Source organism: Zosterops lateralis (assembly GCF_965231275.1).
Source record: "Zosterops lateralis genome assembly, chromosome: 28".
NCBI classification, from domain to species: domain Eukaryota; kingdom Metazoa; phylum Chordata; class Aves; order Passeriformes; family Zosteropidae; genus Zosterops; species Zosterops lateralis.
This window is the reverse complement of record NC_139788.1, coordinates 5,687,338-5,702,285: the sequence shown is the minus strand read 5'-3', so window position 1 is coordinate 5,702,285 and position 14,948 is coordinate 5,687,338. Positions and strand designations below refer to the sequence as shown.

General features: G+C 55.9%; 1 protein-coding gene across 1 annotated transcript; it reads right to left on the bottom strand.

Moving 5' to 3' along the window:
- HEYL (hes related family bHLH transcription factor with YRPW motif like) lies at nucleotides 1-8,901 on the bottom strand. Its single transcript, XM_083879435.1, has 6 exons — nucleotides 8,704-8,901; nucleotides 8,416-8,496; nucleotides 4,960-5,026; nucleotides 4,486-4,569; nucleotides 3,932-4,013; nucleotides 1-2,513 (listed from the first exon to the last, which is right to left on the bottom strand). Exons 2-6 carry the CDS (start codon nucleotides 8,493-8,495, stop codon nucleotides 1,846-1,848), a joined length of 981 nt encoding a protein of 326 aa, XP_083735561.1. The 5' UTR covers nucleotide 8,496; nucleotides 8,704-8,901; the 3' UTR covers nucleotides 1-1,845.
- Nucleotides 8,902-14,948: the final 6,047 nt, after the last annotated feature.

The following is a 14,948-nucleotide window of genomic DNA, read 5'->3' as shown; positions in this document are numbered from 1 at the left end:
AAGACTTTATTTGACACCTTTGCTGATGTCACAGCTCGTGAATCTAAGAGCACTGCACAGTGTAAAGTGAGGCCGTGAGCTCTAGTGCACAAACCAGCTGCAGGAACAGCCAGGGTCCACGAGGATTTCCCTCCTGTGACTTTATTAAAAGGGAATATGTTGTTCCTGGCTGATTCCTGCACTTGAGGACAAGGGTGAGAAGCAGCAGAGGCATTTCTGTGTATTAAGTGCGATGACTTCCATCAAAACAACTGGGAGGGACTCACTTCCCAAACAGTGGCAGATACATACATTGACATGCAGATGGCAGATACCATCTTCAGGAAGGAAAACAACAGCTCATCCACACAGCCCAACAGGCTGCACCTCTGACCTGAGGCATGGGAAGAGTTTCTCGCATTCAAAAGAGATCTTCCACTTTTTAACCTTTCTTTGCACTGACCTTTTCTCTCTTTCCATGTGGGAGTGCTGTAGAGGTGGGCAAGGGTTTGGGCATGCAGCTGGGTCCAGAATATTCTGCACATGTATCCCAGCAAGTCAAGGCACAAATGCAGGGAGCAGGTGAGGGAGAGCACTGGGACACCCTGCTCTGCCACCACAGGACCTGGCACAGGGGCAGGGTGGCTTGAAAGCTTCAAGTTTCTGTTCTTTCTGCCCAAAGAAGAGAGGAGGGGAGGCCAGCTGCAGGAGCAGAGGTGTGATCTGCTATGTCAGACACTTAGGGGCACACAGGGCAAGGCAGGGAGAGCTCTCAGGACAAGTGCAGTGACACCACAGTGGCTTTTGGTCCTGGCCCAGGGAGGGGGGTGAGAGGTGTGAGACTCAAACATGGTGCTGGAGAAAGAAAACAGAGACATTGTGGGAGGGGAGGGTGAGGGAGGCACTTCAAATTCAGGCTGCTCCAACCCATTTTCCCCCTTTGCAGTCACGGCTGTTCAGCAGGGGGTGGAGGAGAGACAGCTCCAGCAGGGAGGCTGGCAGAGGGAAAGGCATTTTCTTCTCACTTCGGCCGTCAAAGCCTTCCCCTCTGTGACAGGCGTCCCTTTGAAATCCTCTGTCTCACCTCTTCACACCTCGGCGAGGGGCAGGGGCTGCGCCCAGACAGCCTGGCCAGCTGCTCCAGCAGGGTTTGTGCCAGGAACCCAGCACAGGCCCTGCAGCCACGGCAGGATCTCAGCCGGGCTGTGGGAGCCAGCCCTGCTAAGCCGCTGCCTCACTCCACCTTAAGGGCACATAAGTGGGAAAAGCTGGTAATGCAGAGAGGAAAGCACAGGGATTAGCAGGCAGCCAGTTCTCTTCGGGAGCTGGGGGGGCTGGAGCCTGCCTCGTGGGTGCCAGCAGTGCTGGGCACGGGGTGGGAGCTGTGTCCATCCCACCACACCAAAATTAGGTGCTGCAGCTGGGGCACGCGTTGCAGGGAATCAGCACGAGCGAGTCTGGCTGGCAGCTCCGAGTCCCCAGGGAAATAAAGACAGTATTTCGAGGCTGGCTGTTTTCCAAAGGAGAGCAAGGCTGGGTTCTGCAGAGTGGTTTGCTGGAGGAGGAAGGGAGTTGGGATCTGCGGGTGCCCCCTCCCTCGTAGCCAGAAGGGTCTGGAGCGTGGCCTCGTGCAGACAAGTGCATGGAATTAGATGTGATTTATGCTTGCAGGCGTCAACGAGGGAGAGGACGTGCGATGGTGAGGCGAGGAGGGTGGTGCAAGGAGGGGGGGAAGAGCAGAGAGAATTTTCTCTATGGATCCTTGGCTTCTGCAAAGCAGGAAAGATGCCTTTTTAACCGAGTTTGTTCTCAGCCCTGTGGGCGATGAGTGCTGAAGAACTCCTGTCTCCGGAGGGGAAGGGAGGGTCAGAAAGCCCCGATTTCCGTCGCCCAGGAGCGGCAGATCCTGGATGTCCCAACCCTGATCCCTGGTCCCTGCGCGGCGGTGCCCAAGACGGGAGGTGCCGCGTAAGCTGGTGGCACAGGGATGCCGGCAGAGCCTGGGGAGAAGAGGAACGTGGCGATTTGGCTGCTCTTGGACGAGCCCTCTCTCAGTGCTCCCGCTGGCGACGGCATCCTGGGCACGGCTGGCACGGCTGCAGCCGAGCCGGCAGCCCGGGCCCTCCGGCTGGAGGAGCCCATCCTGCCGGCCAGGAAGCTCCGGCGGGACGGCAGCATCTCTCCGGGGACACGGCGGAGAGGGGCTGGCCTCACTGCAGGGCTGGGGTAAGCCAGGGAAGACGCAGTCAAAACAACCGGAGCGGGAGCAGCCTCCCTCCTGGGGATCTGCACAGGGCCGGCGGCGCCGTGCAGAAAGGACCACGGCCAGGTGTGGATGGGCAGCAGGGACGTGGCCACGGGCGAAGGCTCCATTTCCGCCACGTAATTATTCAGGTGGGAGAGGAGGCGGAGCCGGATGGGGTCGGCAGCGTTTTGGCCCTCGAGGATGCCCAGGTACCTGACAACTTCGGTGAGGCACTCGCGGAAGCCGATGCTTCTGTAATCCACGGCCAGAGCCCGGGCATCCAGGAAGCCTGCAGGGAGAGGACATGGGTGACAGTAAGGCCGTGCAGAGAGCTCAGGAATGCACTTGGATTTCACTACCCTCTCTAAATGCACTGTGTATTTCACTTGAGGCACTTTGCTGCCGTGTGATATTCCTGAAGCAGGCAGCCAAGTGGGTGTCCCAAGGGACTGGAGTGTGGATGAGAGAGGCATCTGTGGTTATCTCACCGGGATAAACCCGCCAGGGTCAGGGAGCCTCTCACGCCGTGTGAGACCAGTGAGAGGTTTCATTAACTGTGCTCAGGAAAGAAGAATTTTTTCCTATTGGATTCTATCAGTTACCACTGCTGGAGACATGGCTGTGGGCTAGATGGGCACTGGGATTACTGGGCTGCCTTTGCCAGTGGGATATTTCACTCAGGACAGTGTCTCCTCAAGGCACAGCTTAGCACCACCTCCCTCTGCCTGGCTCACAAAAATTTACCCTCCCTTTAAGCCAATGTCACAGGCCAGTGGCAGAACTAAAACAGCTGGGCTGAAAAAGCTCAAAGCCACAGAAATCAGCAACCAACCGCTGATTTTCAGGCTTCTGCTCCCAACTTGCAGCTTCATGAGACCATAAGCAATAAAGCAGAGAATGTCACTGCACAGTGAAGCGCTGGACCACTGTGCTTGACGGGGTCTCTTGTGACAATGCAGCCCTTTGTTGCAGTGCAGTCAAACTGAATATCTAAACAAATGTTCCAGACCAAGTTACAGCCCTGAACCAAAGCCTGGATGCCAGCAATGTCCCCAGCAAGCCAAAACTGGGTGGTAAGCAAGCCAGAGGCTTCTTTACTGGAGCTGTGATCTCCATCCTGTTAACTGGAACAGGACAGAGGGTCTGTACTGAGGTCTCGGTACAAATAAGAGCTTTGTTGAATTTTGCACAGGGCTCCCTGTCTCTTCCTATAACAACCAAGAGACACACACACACAAAAAAAAAAAAAAAAAAAAAAAAAAAAAAAAAAAGAAAAAAAGAACAGAAAGGGAAAAAAAGCCTTGTTTATTTGCAGAGTCCTCATGCAGAATTCAGCCTCCACAGGAAATGTATCCCAGGGAGGAGGTAAAGAGTTTAATATGGTTTTTCTGGAAGCAGGCTCCACTTCTGAGCAGGAATAAATGAGTCTCTGGCAAAACAGCTTTTAGCAGGGGGTGTGACACCAACAGTACTGTCCCTGTGGGGCTGGGGGTTCATCATCTCACATACCCCAGTCTCCCAAGTGGATCCATGGGATGCTGACCCACCTGTAGGAAAATGCCCGTCTGCCCTCCCTCAAAAGGTGTTTCCCTTGGGGAGCAGGCAGAGCTGGCTGGAGGCAGCTTGCTGTTTCTGCTGCTGCTGGGGAATTTTCCTTCCAGGTTTGCACCTTCACCTCACCCCTGTGCTCATAAGAGCAGTTCTTACCCGTTCCTCCTGTGGCATGAAGCATTTTTAAGTGATCCACTGTCATTTGTAGAATTTCTGCCTTCTCCAGCTTGGAAGACCCCTGTGTTGGGAGCAGAAAGGAAAAGCCATTTGTCATTTTATGGTCCAGGGCTTTGTGCCTCTCAGGAGCCGAGGTCTGACCAATGATTTCCTCCCTGAAGCCTCCCTGAAGCCCAGGAGTGCTCAGAATGGCACAGGGCATCCACCAGGGCTCTGTTTTTTACATCAAATGAGCAAAAAAAAAAGATCTCCTCCCCGATGCAGATTGAAAAATCCCCATTTCTGTGCTTCCTCATATCTGCAAAACACTTAGATTGAATTCATCCTCCCCAGGGCTCCTGAATATTTGCTAATATCGTTTCACCACCCTATTTCCACCACCTACTTACTCCCCGGAGTGAGGATGATAAGAAAGGCATAGCCTCGGCTCCAGGCTTCCTCATTCTGGGGGCTGTACCCCAAAGCCTGCAGCCCTCACAGGAGGGCACCAGGGGCTCCCAAAAAGCACACACACCTGCTTCTCAAACACACACCTGCTTCTCAAAGGCCGTGGGCACCAGGCGCCGCAGCTCCGAGAGGCTGCTGTTGATGCGGTCACGGCGCCGCTTCTCGATGATCTGTGGGAGATTTTCCAAGCAAACAGAAGAAACCACAGTCACTCACAGGCACAGCTCACAGGTCTAAAGCCCTCCAGGTGCTTTTGGAAGGGCTCTGGGTTTGAATGTTTTTGGGGGTGCAAAAGCTGAGTGAAGAAACGTGAATTGGTGTGGTAACCCCAGGGGAAATTGCTCTCCTCTTTTCTGCCAGGTTTGAGGACAAATCTCTGGGGAAAAAAAATTTGCTTTGGGGAGAGCTCTGCAGGAGGGGTGTAAAAGTGATTTTGCACTGTGTCCTAACAGTAAGGATGGGCCAACAGCCCCCCAGTTCGCACAGGGGGACACCCCTGGCACACAGGGCCAGCCTGACCAAGGGACACAGCTGCTTTGGTCATCATAAAGGACACTCACCCCTCTCCTCTTCTTCCTGGCTTGTATCTGAGATGTCGTGGTGGGAGACACAGACCTGGAAACATGGCTGGAAAGGAAGGAAAGGGGATCATTTCTGGCTGGAGAGCAACCTCTGTTGCACATATGTTGTACACACGTTTGCCATCTGCAGTTTCCTCCCCCACCACCCCAAAAAATGTCTTCTATGGTTCCCATCTCATTTTTACCCACAACACAGAGCTCAGGAATTGGGGATGAGGAGCAAAGCAGGGATTTGAATCCCATTCTCTCCCCTCCGAGAATCTCCCACCAGCCTGGGACAGATTACTGCACCAAACTGTCCATCCACTGCCAGACACAATTCTTCAATCCCAACCTGTGATGGCATCTCCATGGTGTTAGAAAAGCAGTGATCTGAGCTCTGGAGTCATGGCCTTTTTCTCCTCCATGTGTGAACCTCCCGTCTCTCGTGTCTGAGCCTGCCCTGTCTGCCGGGCTTTGCATCTCAGAGCCACGATAGCAGGAGGGATCTGAGTTCTGGGATCCCAGCTCCCACCCAGGGAGGGCTGGCTGCTCCTCAGGGTGAGGCCAGTGGTGGCACTGATGTGGTTTCTGAGGGCTTCCCAGAGAGTCACTTCCCAAACCACAATTTTCGGGGTGGGCTGGGATGTTCCAAACTCACAGACACCCCTGAACCATTCAGAGAGGGGCCAGCAGCTGGGCAGGGAGGACACCTGGCAGGAGGTGACAGAGCAGGGACCTTCCTGCTGGCTTGCAGCTCTGCTCAGGGGACAAGGGACATCATGGGGACAGGCTAAGGAACAGGGCCCCACAAACTACCAGGCTAAAGGCACCAAAGGTCAGCACTAGACATGCAGAGGGAGGCAAAGTTCAACCCTTAGGTCCCCATGGAGGTGAAGTCTCCACAACCATGGATAACTGGGCATGGGAAACTCCCTGGAGCAAGACCCCCATGGCTGAGGAGGAGGATGAGGCTGGCTGGGCCACCTCCCACCTCCCCCGAGCAGGGTTTGTCTCTCTGGAAAGTGGAGCTGGCTCAGGGCTGTTTCTGTGCCTTACGAAACTCGGAGCAGGGATGTGAACACCCGCCTGCAATCCCGGCCAGCCCAGAGCGCCGCAGGGACCAGAGCTCGTGTCAGACACCCGAATCTGGAAAAGGGGCACTTGGGCTCACCCCAATCCAAATGTTTTTCAGTTTGACGAAGCATTTTAATAGGAGTCTATTAAGGATTTTCCTGCACAGACTGTCTGCAGCCAGCTGAAAACTAGACCCACTCAGCCTATTAAAAATAGGCCCAAGCGAGGCACTTTCAGAAGTGGTTTTACACAATAACACGTTCTTCTACTGCCTGCTCTGCTCATCTCCATACAGGTCCCCTATTTGAATGTCTGCTGGGTGGGCTCTCTCTGGGCAGAGGTGCTGGCTGGTTCCACAAGTACTAACAAGTGTGGCCAGCTACACAGACACACACACAGAATGAGCAATTTTGATGTGAAAATGGGCTCTGTATAGACACTGGGGTGTTTTAGGTGCAGGGGGAAGGTGCTGAATTCATCTGGAAATACAAAGTAGGCACCCAAAGAAGAATAGTGATTTTTGAAACTCTCTTTGTAGAGGAGTGTGGATGCGCTGTTCTTTGTGAGCTTCAGGTCCAGATGTGGATATCAACATCCATCTCACTGCAAAATCTACTTTAAAAATACATCTGGTGGATTTGAACCACATAAAAGATAGCATGAGTATATTCTCTGACAATTAAAATTTCTGCATAGCTCTTTGCTTAGTTTTATCATCCACAGCACAGCTTTAGCTGTGGACTGAGGGGATCTCACAGTTCTGCAGTGACCCTGGAGCCTAAACTTGCTCCATGCACTGATCCAAGCCTCACACCCGGCGTGACTCATCCCCTCACTACAGGGAAACTGGTTTGCCCAAACCACTCAACCGGTGGGTAATGGGCTGGAAACCCCAGCCAGGCAGCCTCTCTCTGTTCTAATCACTCCTCTTCACTCCCCACCTGGAAGTGTCTGATTTTTCTGGGTGCACCAGCATCCCATGCAGGATGGCATTACTTGGGGTGTGACCTCAGCAGGGCAGGAACAGCTCTTTCGGCCGTGGATTTGCGTTGCATGAGGAACAACATCCACCTATACAAATATCACCCGATCACAGCCAGCCTGGTTCTACCACTGCCTCGAGAAGGCAAACACATTAACAGCACCAGAGAGAGATTAAAAGTTCATGATTACTGGTCACTGAAATAAAATATTGTGACAATTCCAGTATTTCAGGGTTCTATGGACTCTGCGCTGCACTGATGTGAAGAGCTGGGATATATTTCACCTGCAGCAGGAAAGCAGCTTAAATATTGATGCACTTGGAAACTGCATAAGGGCTCGGGGAATTTCTGCAGGACATTTTGTGCAAGATGTGCCCGACTCTGCTGTGACTGTATCAGATGCAGATTCATGAATTTAGTCCCATGAGAACCTGAGCTTGGCACCAGGCAGGCAGTTTCTCCACTCAGGATACCAAAGAGCAAGAGGGAATGAACTAATCCAAGGCCTCTCTGGATGCAGAGGGAGGGGGGGACACTTGGCTACTGAAACAAGAGTTCAAAAGAAGCTGATTTTTGGATGGGAACAAATAACAGAGACTTTCCTTCATCCCCTGTGCCGTCTGCACCCTCGGAGCCTGGGAGGGCTGACCCAGCCTGGGAACCCGGGCTGCCAGCGGCGCTGGGGATGCCCAGTGCCAGGGGAGCCTGAGGGCATCGCCTGGGGAACCACACACGGCTCCTGTCCTCACCATTCCCTCACAAACAGCAAAGCCCCAGAGCTGAAAGCGCAGCTCGGCACCGATGGGACAGAGCTGCCAACTGCGCTGCCGAGGGGCAGCACCAGGGCAGCCCTTCCCTGCTCGGGCTCCCCCCTAACACATCACAGCCCCAGCTGGTGCGTTACGAATGCATCAGCAGAGCAGAAGCGTTTTTCTCATGCTAAACCACCCGGTTTCTTCCACATTGCCTGGGAGCCCTCGGAGTGCCGGGAGCGCAGGGGTGTGGGGCTGCCCCATTCTGGGGGGCAGAGAACGGGCTCCTACTGCCCTTCTCCCACCTGGCAGGACAAGGCCACCGCGGTGGCTTTAATGGGATTCTCTTGAAGCTCCTAACACAGCTTTAACACTTGTATGGGTACTTCGGTTTCCTTTTGGGGTCAGCCCCATGACCAGCACCAGCCCTGGCCGGCACTCTGGGGTCATCCTGCCGGTCCCCGCAGGACCAGCCCGACCCCGAGGGGTTAAACGAGGCGCGAGGGACTCCCGGTGCGGCGGTGGCAGCGCCGGTGCCCTCCCGTGCCGTGCCCCGGTAGGCACCGAGCGCTACCGCCCCGAGCAGCTCGGGGGGAGCGGTGCCGGGACCCCAAAAACCCGCGTGGGACGGAGCCTGCCCTCACCTGTACTCCTCCTCCCGGCCCACGTCGATGGTGCCGTCAGACTCCGTGTCGGACGAGCTCTCCTCGCAGAGCCGCTTCATCCTGCCGGGGGGAGAGGCCGCTGGGCTCGGCGAGGTTGCCCCACGCGTGGCCCCGGTGGCCGCCGCCGTCCTTGCCCGCCGTGCTCGGGGCACTGCTCTGTCCCTGCCCGGGCTCCGCCGCTCCGGCCCCGCACGGCTCCTCCCCTGCCCGCTCTGCCTCTCCCACCCTCGGCTCTCCTTCCCTGGCTCCCTCCCGGCACGTCCCCACCTCCCGGGTAATGGGTTAATGAGCCACCATCTCCCGGGAGTGACGGATTACGCGGCCGCGCCGGCGCTCCCCGGTTCCCAGGGCCCCCCCTCGCCCCTCCGCCTCCTCCCGCTCGCTGGTCGAAATCCCAAGTCTTCCTGTAAAAGGAACAGTCTGTGTGAACCGTCTCATGTCCCCCCCGCTCCTGCCCACGGCCCCCCTTCCACCCGCTGCACATTGGCCTCAGCCCCAGTTTAAAGGGACCAGTGACCTCACTGGCAACAGAAAACCGTGGGAAAGAGATGGGACTGATAAAGCCTTGAGTTGTTTCAGGGAAAAATCAACATCCAGCCCCACACGCACACACATGTCTGCCCGGCTCCGCGCGGCGCAGGCACTTTGCAGGCTCAGGGCTCCGATGGAAAACCGGCTTTATTCGAAGCGCGGTGCTGTTTGAGGACGCCGCTCAAAGGGCCCTCGCCTGGGATTAATCAGCGGCCACTGCCCAGGGCCGCGGCGGCAGCGGTGGCACCGCGCTCGGGCCAGGGCTGGCACCGCACCGCGGTGGTCCCGCCGGGAGCTCGGCCCCCTGCCACGCTCCCACAGCCTTTGGAGCCTCCTCAAGTGCCAGCTCAGGGCCGCTGCCAGGGCATTTGACACCTCACCCTGTGAGAACAAAACGGCCGAAGCCCAGCTTTAGGCTCCCTAACACTGAGATGAATCGTTGTTTTCTGGTCTCTTTCCACAATGCTGGAAACTTTAACCCACAAGCCCAGCACCGAGCGAGCATCTCCGTTTCCCTGCTCTTGCGGGAAGGAGGCAGGGATCTGTTTTTCAGAGCCCTGCGCTGCTAAAATCCCCCAAGGCAGCAAAAAACGTGTGCGTGTGGGAGAGAGACAGAGAGAAGGGGAGGAGGGAGAGCGCCGAAGTGGAGGTTCCCAGTACGAAAATAATGCCTTTTATTTTGAAGAAAATAATCAGCGCTGAGATCTGGCAACACGTGGGTTTCCCAAAGCCCTTCTGCAGAGACCGCGGCGGCGATAAGAGCCCGTCGCCGCTCGGGCCAGCCAAGCCGCCCGTCTCCCGTGGCCTCCTGAGGTGCTCCCTTATCTCCCTCAGCCATCTCTGCCAGCTCACCCACGCTGCACCCGCCAACACCGAGGTGTCTGCGATTCCCCAGCACCTCGCCAGCAGCTCGGGAAAAGCCAAATCCCGGCTCCTGCCTGCCCTTCGCCCACGCCTGCCCCAGCCCAGCAAAGCACGGCTCCCCTACTTCCCTTCCCTTCCCTTCCTTAGCAGTTTTTGGGACTGAACCACACCATCTTCCCTTCTGAAGTGAAGCAGCAGGGACCTGAACCAGCCGTCCTGGGCTGGAGTGGAAAACTGACATCTCGGCGGTGTTTGTAAACTGAAAAAGGGGAGTAAAACATTTGCTTTGGGTCGCAGCACTTTGTTACTGTAATTCTGGTGTTTTGTTTTCACTATGAGAAGTGGTCAAGAAGCCGAGCTGTTATTAGCTTACATTTCCAAATGAAAAGTTACTTTGAACCAGAAGAATTAGAAAAGTGTTATTTTAGCAGTTTTGAGACCGGCTCCTCCTCCCTTTCCAAAGTGATTTCAGTTAGAAACACATACATCTCCAAACCAAACTTCCCATAAACATGTGTTTTTGAGAGATTAATACTCTTTCCACTGATAAAACCATTTAAATGGGTTCCTGAGATTGGTTGTTTCAGGCTCTTATTCATATCACAGCAAGCCTGAACCAAGCCGAGCCCAGACCTGCCACAGAGGAACACTTTTCTTCTCCATTAGAAAGGAATTCACTGTCCAGACTCCATCTTTTCTGGGCCCTGTCTAAGCATCATTATCTGGGTTCAATTGAAGTGTAATTGGCAACATGTTTTTCTAGGATTACACTTCATTATGAACAGAGCAGGGCCCCCGAAACCCACTTCTCCTGTAATCGGATCCGTTCTCCAGCCTGTGCTCCTGGAGAGCCGTTTACAATCGACCCCAGGGATCCCAGGGGGGATTGTGAAGGGCATCTGAACCATCCCAGATGCAGCAGAGACCCCTCAGGGACCGGTTCAGTGGAGACTGAACCTTCAGGGAAGGATTAAATGGGTTTAGCTGCCTGAGGGGAGCTGGATTTTGGGAGTGTCACCCGTGTCCCACAGGAGGGAGCAGCCAGACCTCCCCCACTGCAAGCAAGGGGAGCTGGGGTGCAGAAATGGGGGTTCAGCCCTTCCTGGCCTCTTGCTGGGTGTCTTTGCAGCCAATTCCCACGGTACAGTGACCCCAAGAGCAGAGCCACAAGCAGTGGGTTACCAACCTCTGCTTTGCTCTTCCCTGGAGAGCTCCAAGCTCTGCCACAGCCAAAACAGGGAATTATCAGAGGAAATCTCTCCCCAAGCCCTGAATTAACAGCGCTGGCCCCGTGTTCAGGGCTGTTTCCCCTGTGGAATCACAGCAAGCATTGCTGCCATGCCTGTCCCCGTCCCTGGGACCCCTCTGGGACCCTCAGGGATTCAGGGGCTGGTGAGAGCTGTCCCCTGCTCGGGCTGGCTGTGCCTCTCCGTGGTGGGAACTGTTTCCAGAGGATGGGTGTCACGAGGACAGGGCTAAGCCATCCATCACACCCAGCACTAATTGGCTACCCTGCTTCAGAGGCCAAGGAATAAGTGAGCTGCAAAGATTGATGTCCCTTCCCTGCAGCAGGAAAAACTCTCCGGGCCAGGACTGAGGGTGGATCCCTGCCAGGGACCTGGGATTGCCTTGGTTTCCCTCTGCCAGGCCTGTCCTGAGGATGAAGGGCTCCAGACTAAGTGTCCCTGGAGGGGAGATGGTCAGCCCAGCCACCAACCCCCCTTGCAGGCTGGGACCACGCTGCTCCCTCCCCTCCCGCCTTCCCAGCTCTGGGAAATGTCCCAGGAGAGCAGCCAGCTGTGAAAAGCTGCAGCAGCTGGAATGTGGGAGGGAGAGCAAGGCTTCTGGAAAGCCAGAGGCAGCCGAGGAGCAGGACTTATCTGTTACCTCCCCGTGAACTGACACCTCTGATTTAACCCCGTGCATGCCTGGAATGCCCTGTCCGCACATCTTCAGTCAACATCACCTCCTAACCTCAGGTCCCACCGCCGCCTGCCAGAGCCACAGCTGTAATTTCCCGAGCAGAGGCCTCACAGGGATGCTGGACAGGATTCCTGGCTGTGTGTGGACAGGCTGCCTTGCTCTGTGGCTAAGCAGATTCATCACAGGCGGGAGAACCAGGCAGGGCTTTCAGGAGGTGATTTGGGATGAAAGCGTGGAGGGATGAATACGGTATCACCTCCGTGCTTTGTCAGATCTGGAGCAGGGCCAGGAGAGGATTGTTTGCCGTGGCTCTGCTCCAAGCCAGAGGCACCACAATTGCAAAGTCCCCCCCACTTCCCCGGCCCACGCAATCCAGAGCCCGCCCAGCCGACTGCTACGGGCAGTCCAGGGGAGGGAAAAACAACATTTTCCCACAAACCCGTGGCCTCACCCTTCCCCAGGCAGGCACAGGGCAGATCCTGGAGCTGAAATTCGGCGCTGCCCTCACCACCCTGGCAGGGCTGTCTGTGTCCTCACACCTATTGCCCCACGGCGGGTCTGGGAATGCAGCTCAGCCCTGCAAATCCCATGGGATTGGGATCCACGAGGCTGCACCTACCACAGCTGGGACACCCTGGAGCTGCTGCTGTCCCCTTGAGTCTGTGCCACTCTGTGTCACCAGGTCAGTGGGGCTGAGGGACAGCCAGGGACAGGATCACCACCATCCTGCTATGGAATCAGCAGAACATCCTGATAGTTCAGCACCAGACACCACTAGTGGGTTAGGCCCTTGTCATGCCTCAGTTTCCCCACCCATAATGATGCTGCTGCACTGGGCACTCACTTCACAGAGAAACCACAACGAGTGATAATTAATATTGCACCAAACCTGCCAACAGACTGGGGTCACTGCATGTCCAGGAGCTCCCTGAGGTCAGGGCTCCCCTGTGACCACACAGGGTGGACAAAAGACTTGTTGCCACTGGACACTGGGCTGCTTCTCTCTGGTATTTTGTATGCAGAGAGAGTGATGGAGACAAGATGAGGGTGATGGGGACCAAGTGAGCTGCAGTGGCACAGGGTGCCCCATGACCGCTGCAGCCCTGGGTTCCTTGGCTCTGGCTCTCAGGGATGGGGTGAGCCAGCCCTGGAGGTGCCAGCCCCGCTCCCACCTCTGGCCTCTGGAAAGCCTTGGATGGCCTCAGGGCTGCACCCGTGCTAGGAAATGTAGGAAATGAGAGGAGCTGGGATGGGAAAACCCGTGGCTGGTGAGGCAAGGTCCTGGCCTTCCCCCGGGGCCAGTCCCCAAGGGCTCCCGGGAACACAATGCCTTTGTTTGGGACTTGGCCTGCTCAAGGAGCCCTTCCCTCGCTCAGCCCCAAAACACCAACCCTTCAAAAGGCCTGTCCTCCCCCTCCTCTTCCCCCAGCAATGCTAATGTGCCAGGCTCTTCTCATGAACCCTGGGAGAGATCAGGCTGGTAGACAGTTTCACCACTTGTTAAATGTGTGTTTAGCGATCTTGTGAGTAGACAAGAACAAATACAAACAAGCCGGGCTGGAGAGCCCCTGCCCCTCCGCCCTGCCTGGAACGCACCAGCCCCAAAGCCTTTCTTCTCTAACCACTTCAAACTTTCATTTCTTCTGAAGCCACAACAAGGCACACTTTGTAAAGCAAATGAGTAAACAGCAACTTTCAGCTTAAAAGGAAAACAAGGGGGAGGGACTGTTTTTAATTACTGGATTTTAAAAAGGGCTTTATTCTGTTAATTGCTTTCTGTTGTAAAATGTTCTCCTGCGCACAACCCTGGTTCTAGCTGCGTTGCTGCTGGCCAGATGGCACTGCAGAGGCAATGACAGCATGTGCCTGAGCTGCTCGGGTACACAAGTGCCTTTAACATTCACAGACATCACCCCCGAGCCCTCGCAGCCTCCTGGAAGTGACACGAGGCACCGAGCCTCGCTCAGACGTGGCCGGTGGTTTGGCACGTCCAACCCGCTCCCCGTGTCACTTCCAAAGCATCGGCACGCACGGAAAAGCCTCTGCAGCGTTTCCCAAAAGGGGCTTAATTGCTGCTGATTGCCTTGGCTGCGGAGTGTCACCTCCCCAGCCTGTGATGTTCGTGCGAGGTGCTGAGCTCAGCCCGCTCCCACCCTCTGCGTCAGGGCAGGGTGAGGGAGCTGCGGGGTCTGGCGAGCGTGGAGGCATGTGGGGCTCTCCGTGTGCCGCGGCCGTGCCAAACGGATTCCAACTGCAGCCCCGATGATCGCAACCAGCTTGGGAGACACCCCGAGGCCGCGGAAACGGATTAAAAATAGGGAACTGCGGGGTGCACGGGAAGATCTCGAGCAGGAACGCCACCAGTGAGGTTGTCACTGTGCTGGGGACAGATGGCACGGGGAAGGGGCAGGGAGAAGTGGCAGCGGGAGGCTGGATCGGCCCCAGGAGGAGAAGAGTGAAGGAAGGAAATGGAACAGAGATGGCCTTGGGCTCCTGGCATATGGAAACCCTGAAGCCCTCACTGTACCCTGGGTGCTGCAGGAGTTTCCACAAGGTGCTGGGTGTCTCAGAGGGGGCCCAGGCAGTGCAGGGGAAGAGGGGGAGAGGTTTGTTCCCAATGTGGAGCTCACAGGAGCACACACACTCCTTCCTCCCTTGCTGCCCTCCAGGAGGGAGCGCAGACATGTCTGGAGGAACAGGGACAAGGAGGGGAAGGGATCATCCCCTGGTCCTTCCAGCCCAGAGGAGGAGAAGTGCTCGTCCAAAGGGTTTCCAAAGCCACCAGCCCTCTGCCTCAGAGGCCCCAGGGTCAAGGATCACACAGAGTTCAGGGCAGAGGCGAAGCTGCAGCCCGGGGAGAAGCTGCTCCCTCCGGCACTTGGAGCTCCTGACTGAGTGTCCCCTACCACCACACGCTGCTGTTTTCCACGCTGGTGCTTCCCATAGAGTCATTAAAGTTGGGAAAGACCCTTAAAATGGAGTCTAACCATTAACCGAGCACTGCTGTGCTCTCCACTAAACCATGTCCCCAAGTGCCACATCCACGTGTTTTTGGAACACCTCCAAGGATGGTGGTTCCACCACTGCCCTGGGCAGCTCGTTCCAGCCTGACCACCCTTTCAGTGAAGATTTTTTTTTTTCATAATATCCAACCTAAACTTCCCCTGGCACAACCTGATGCTGTTTCCTCTCAC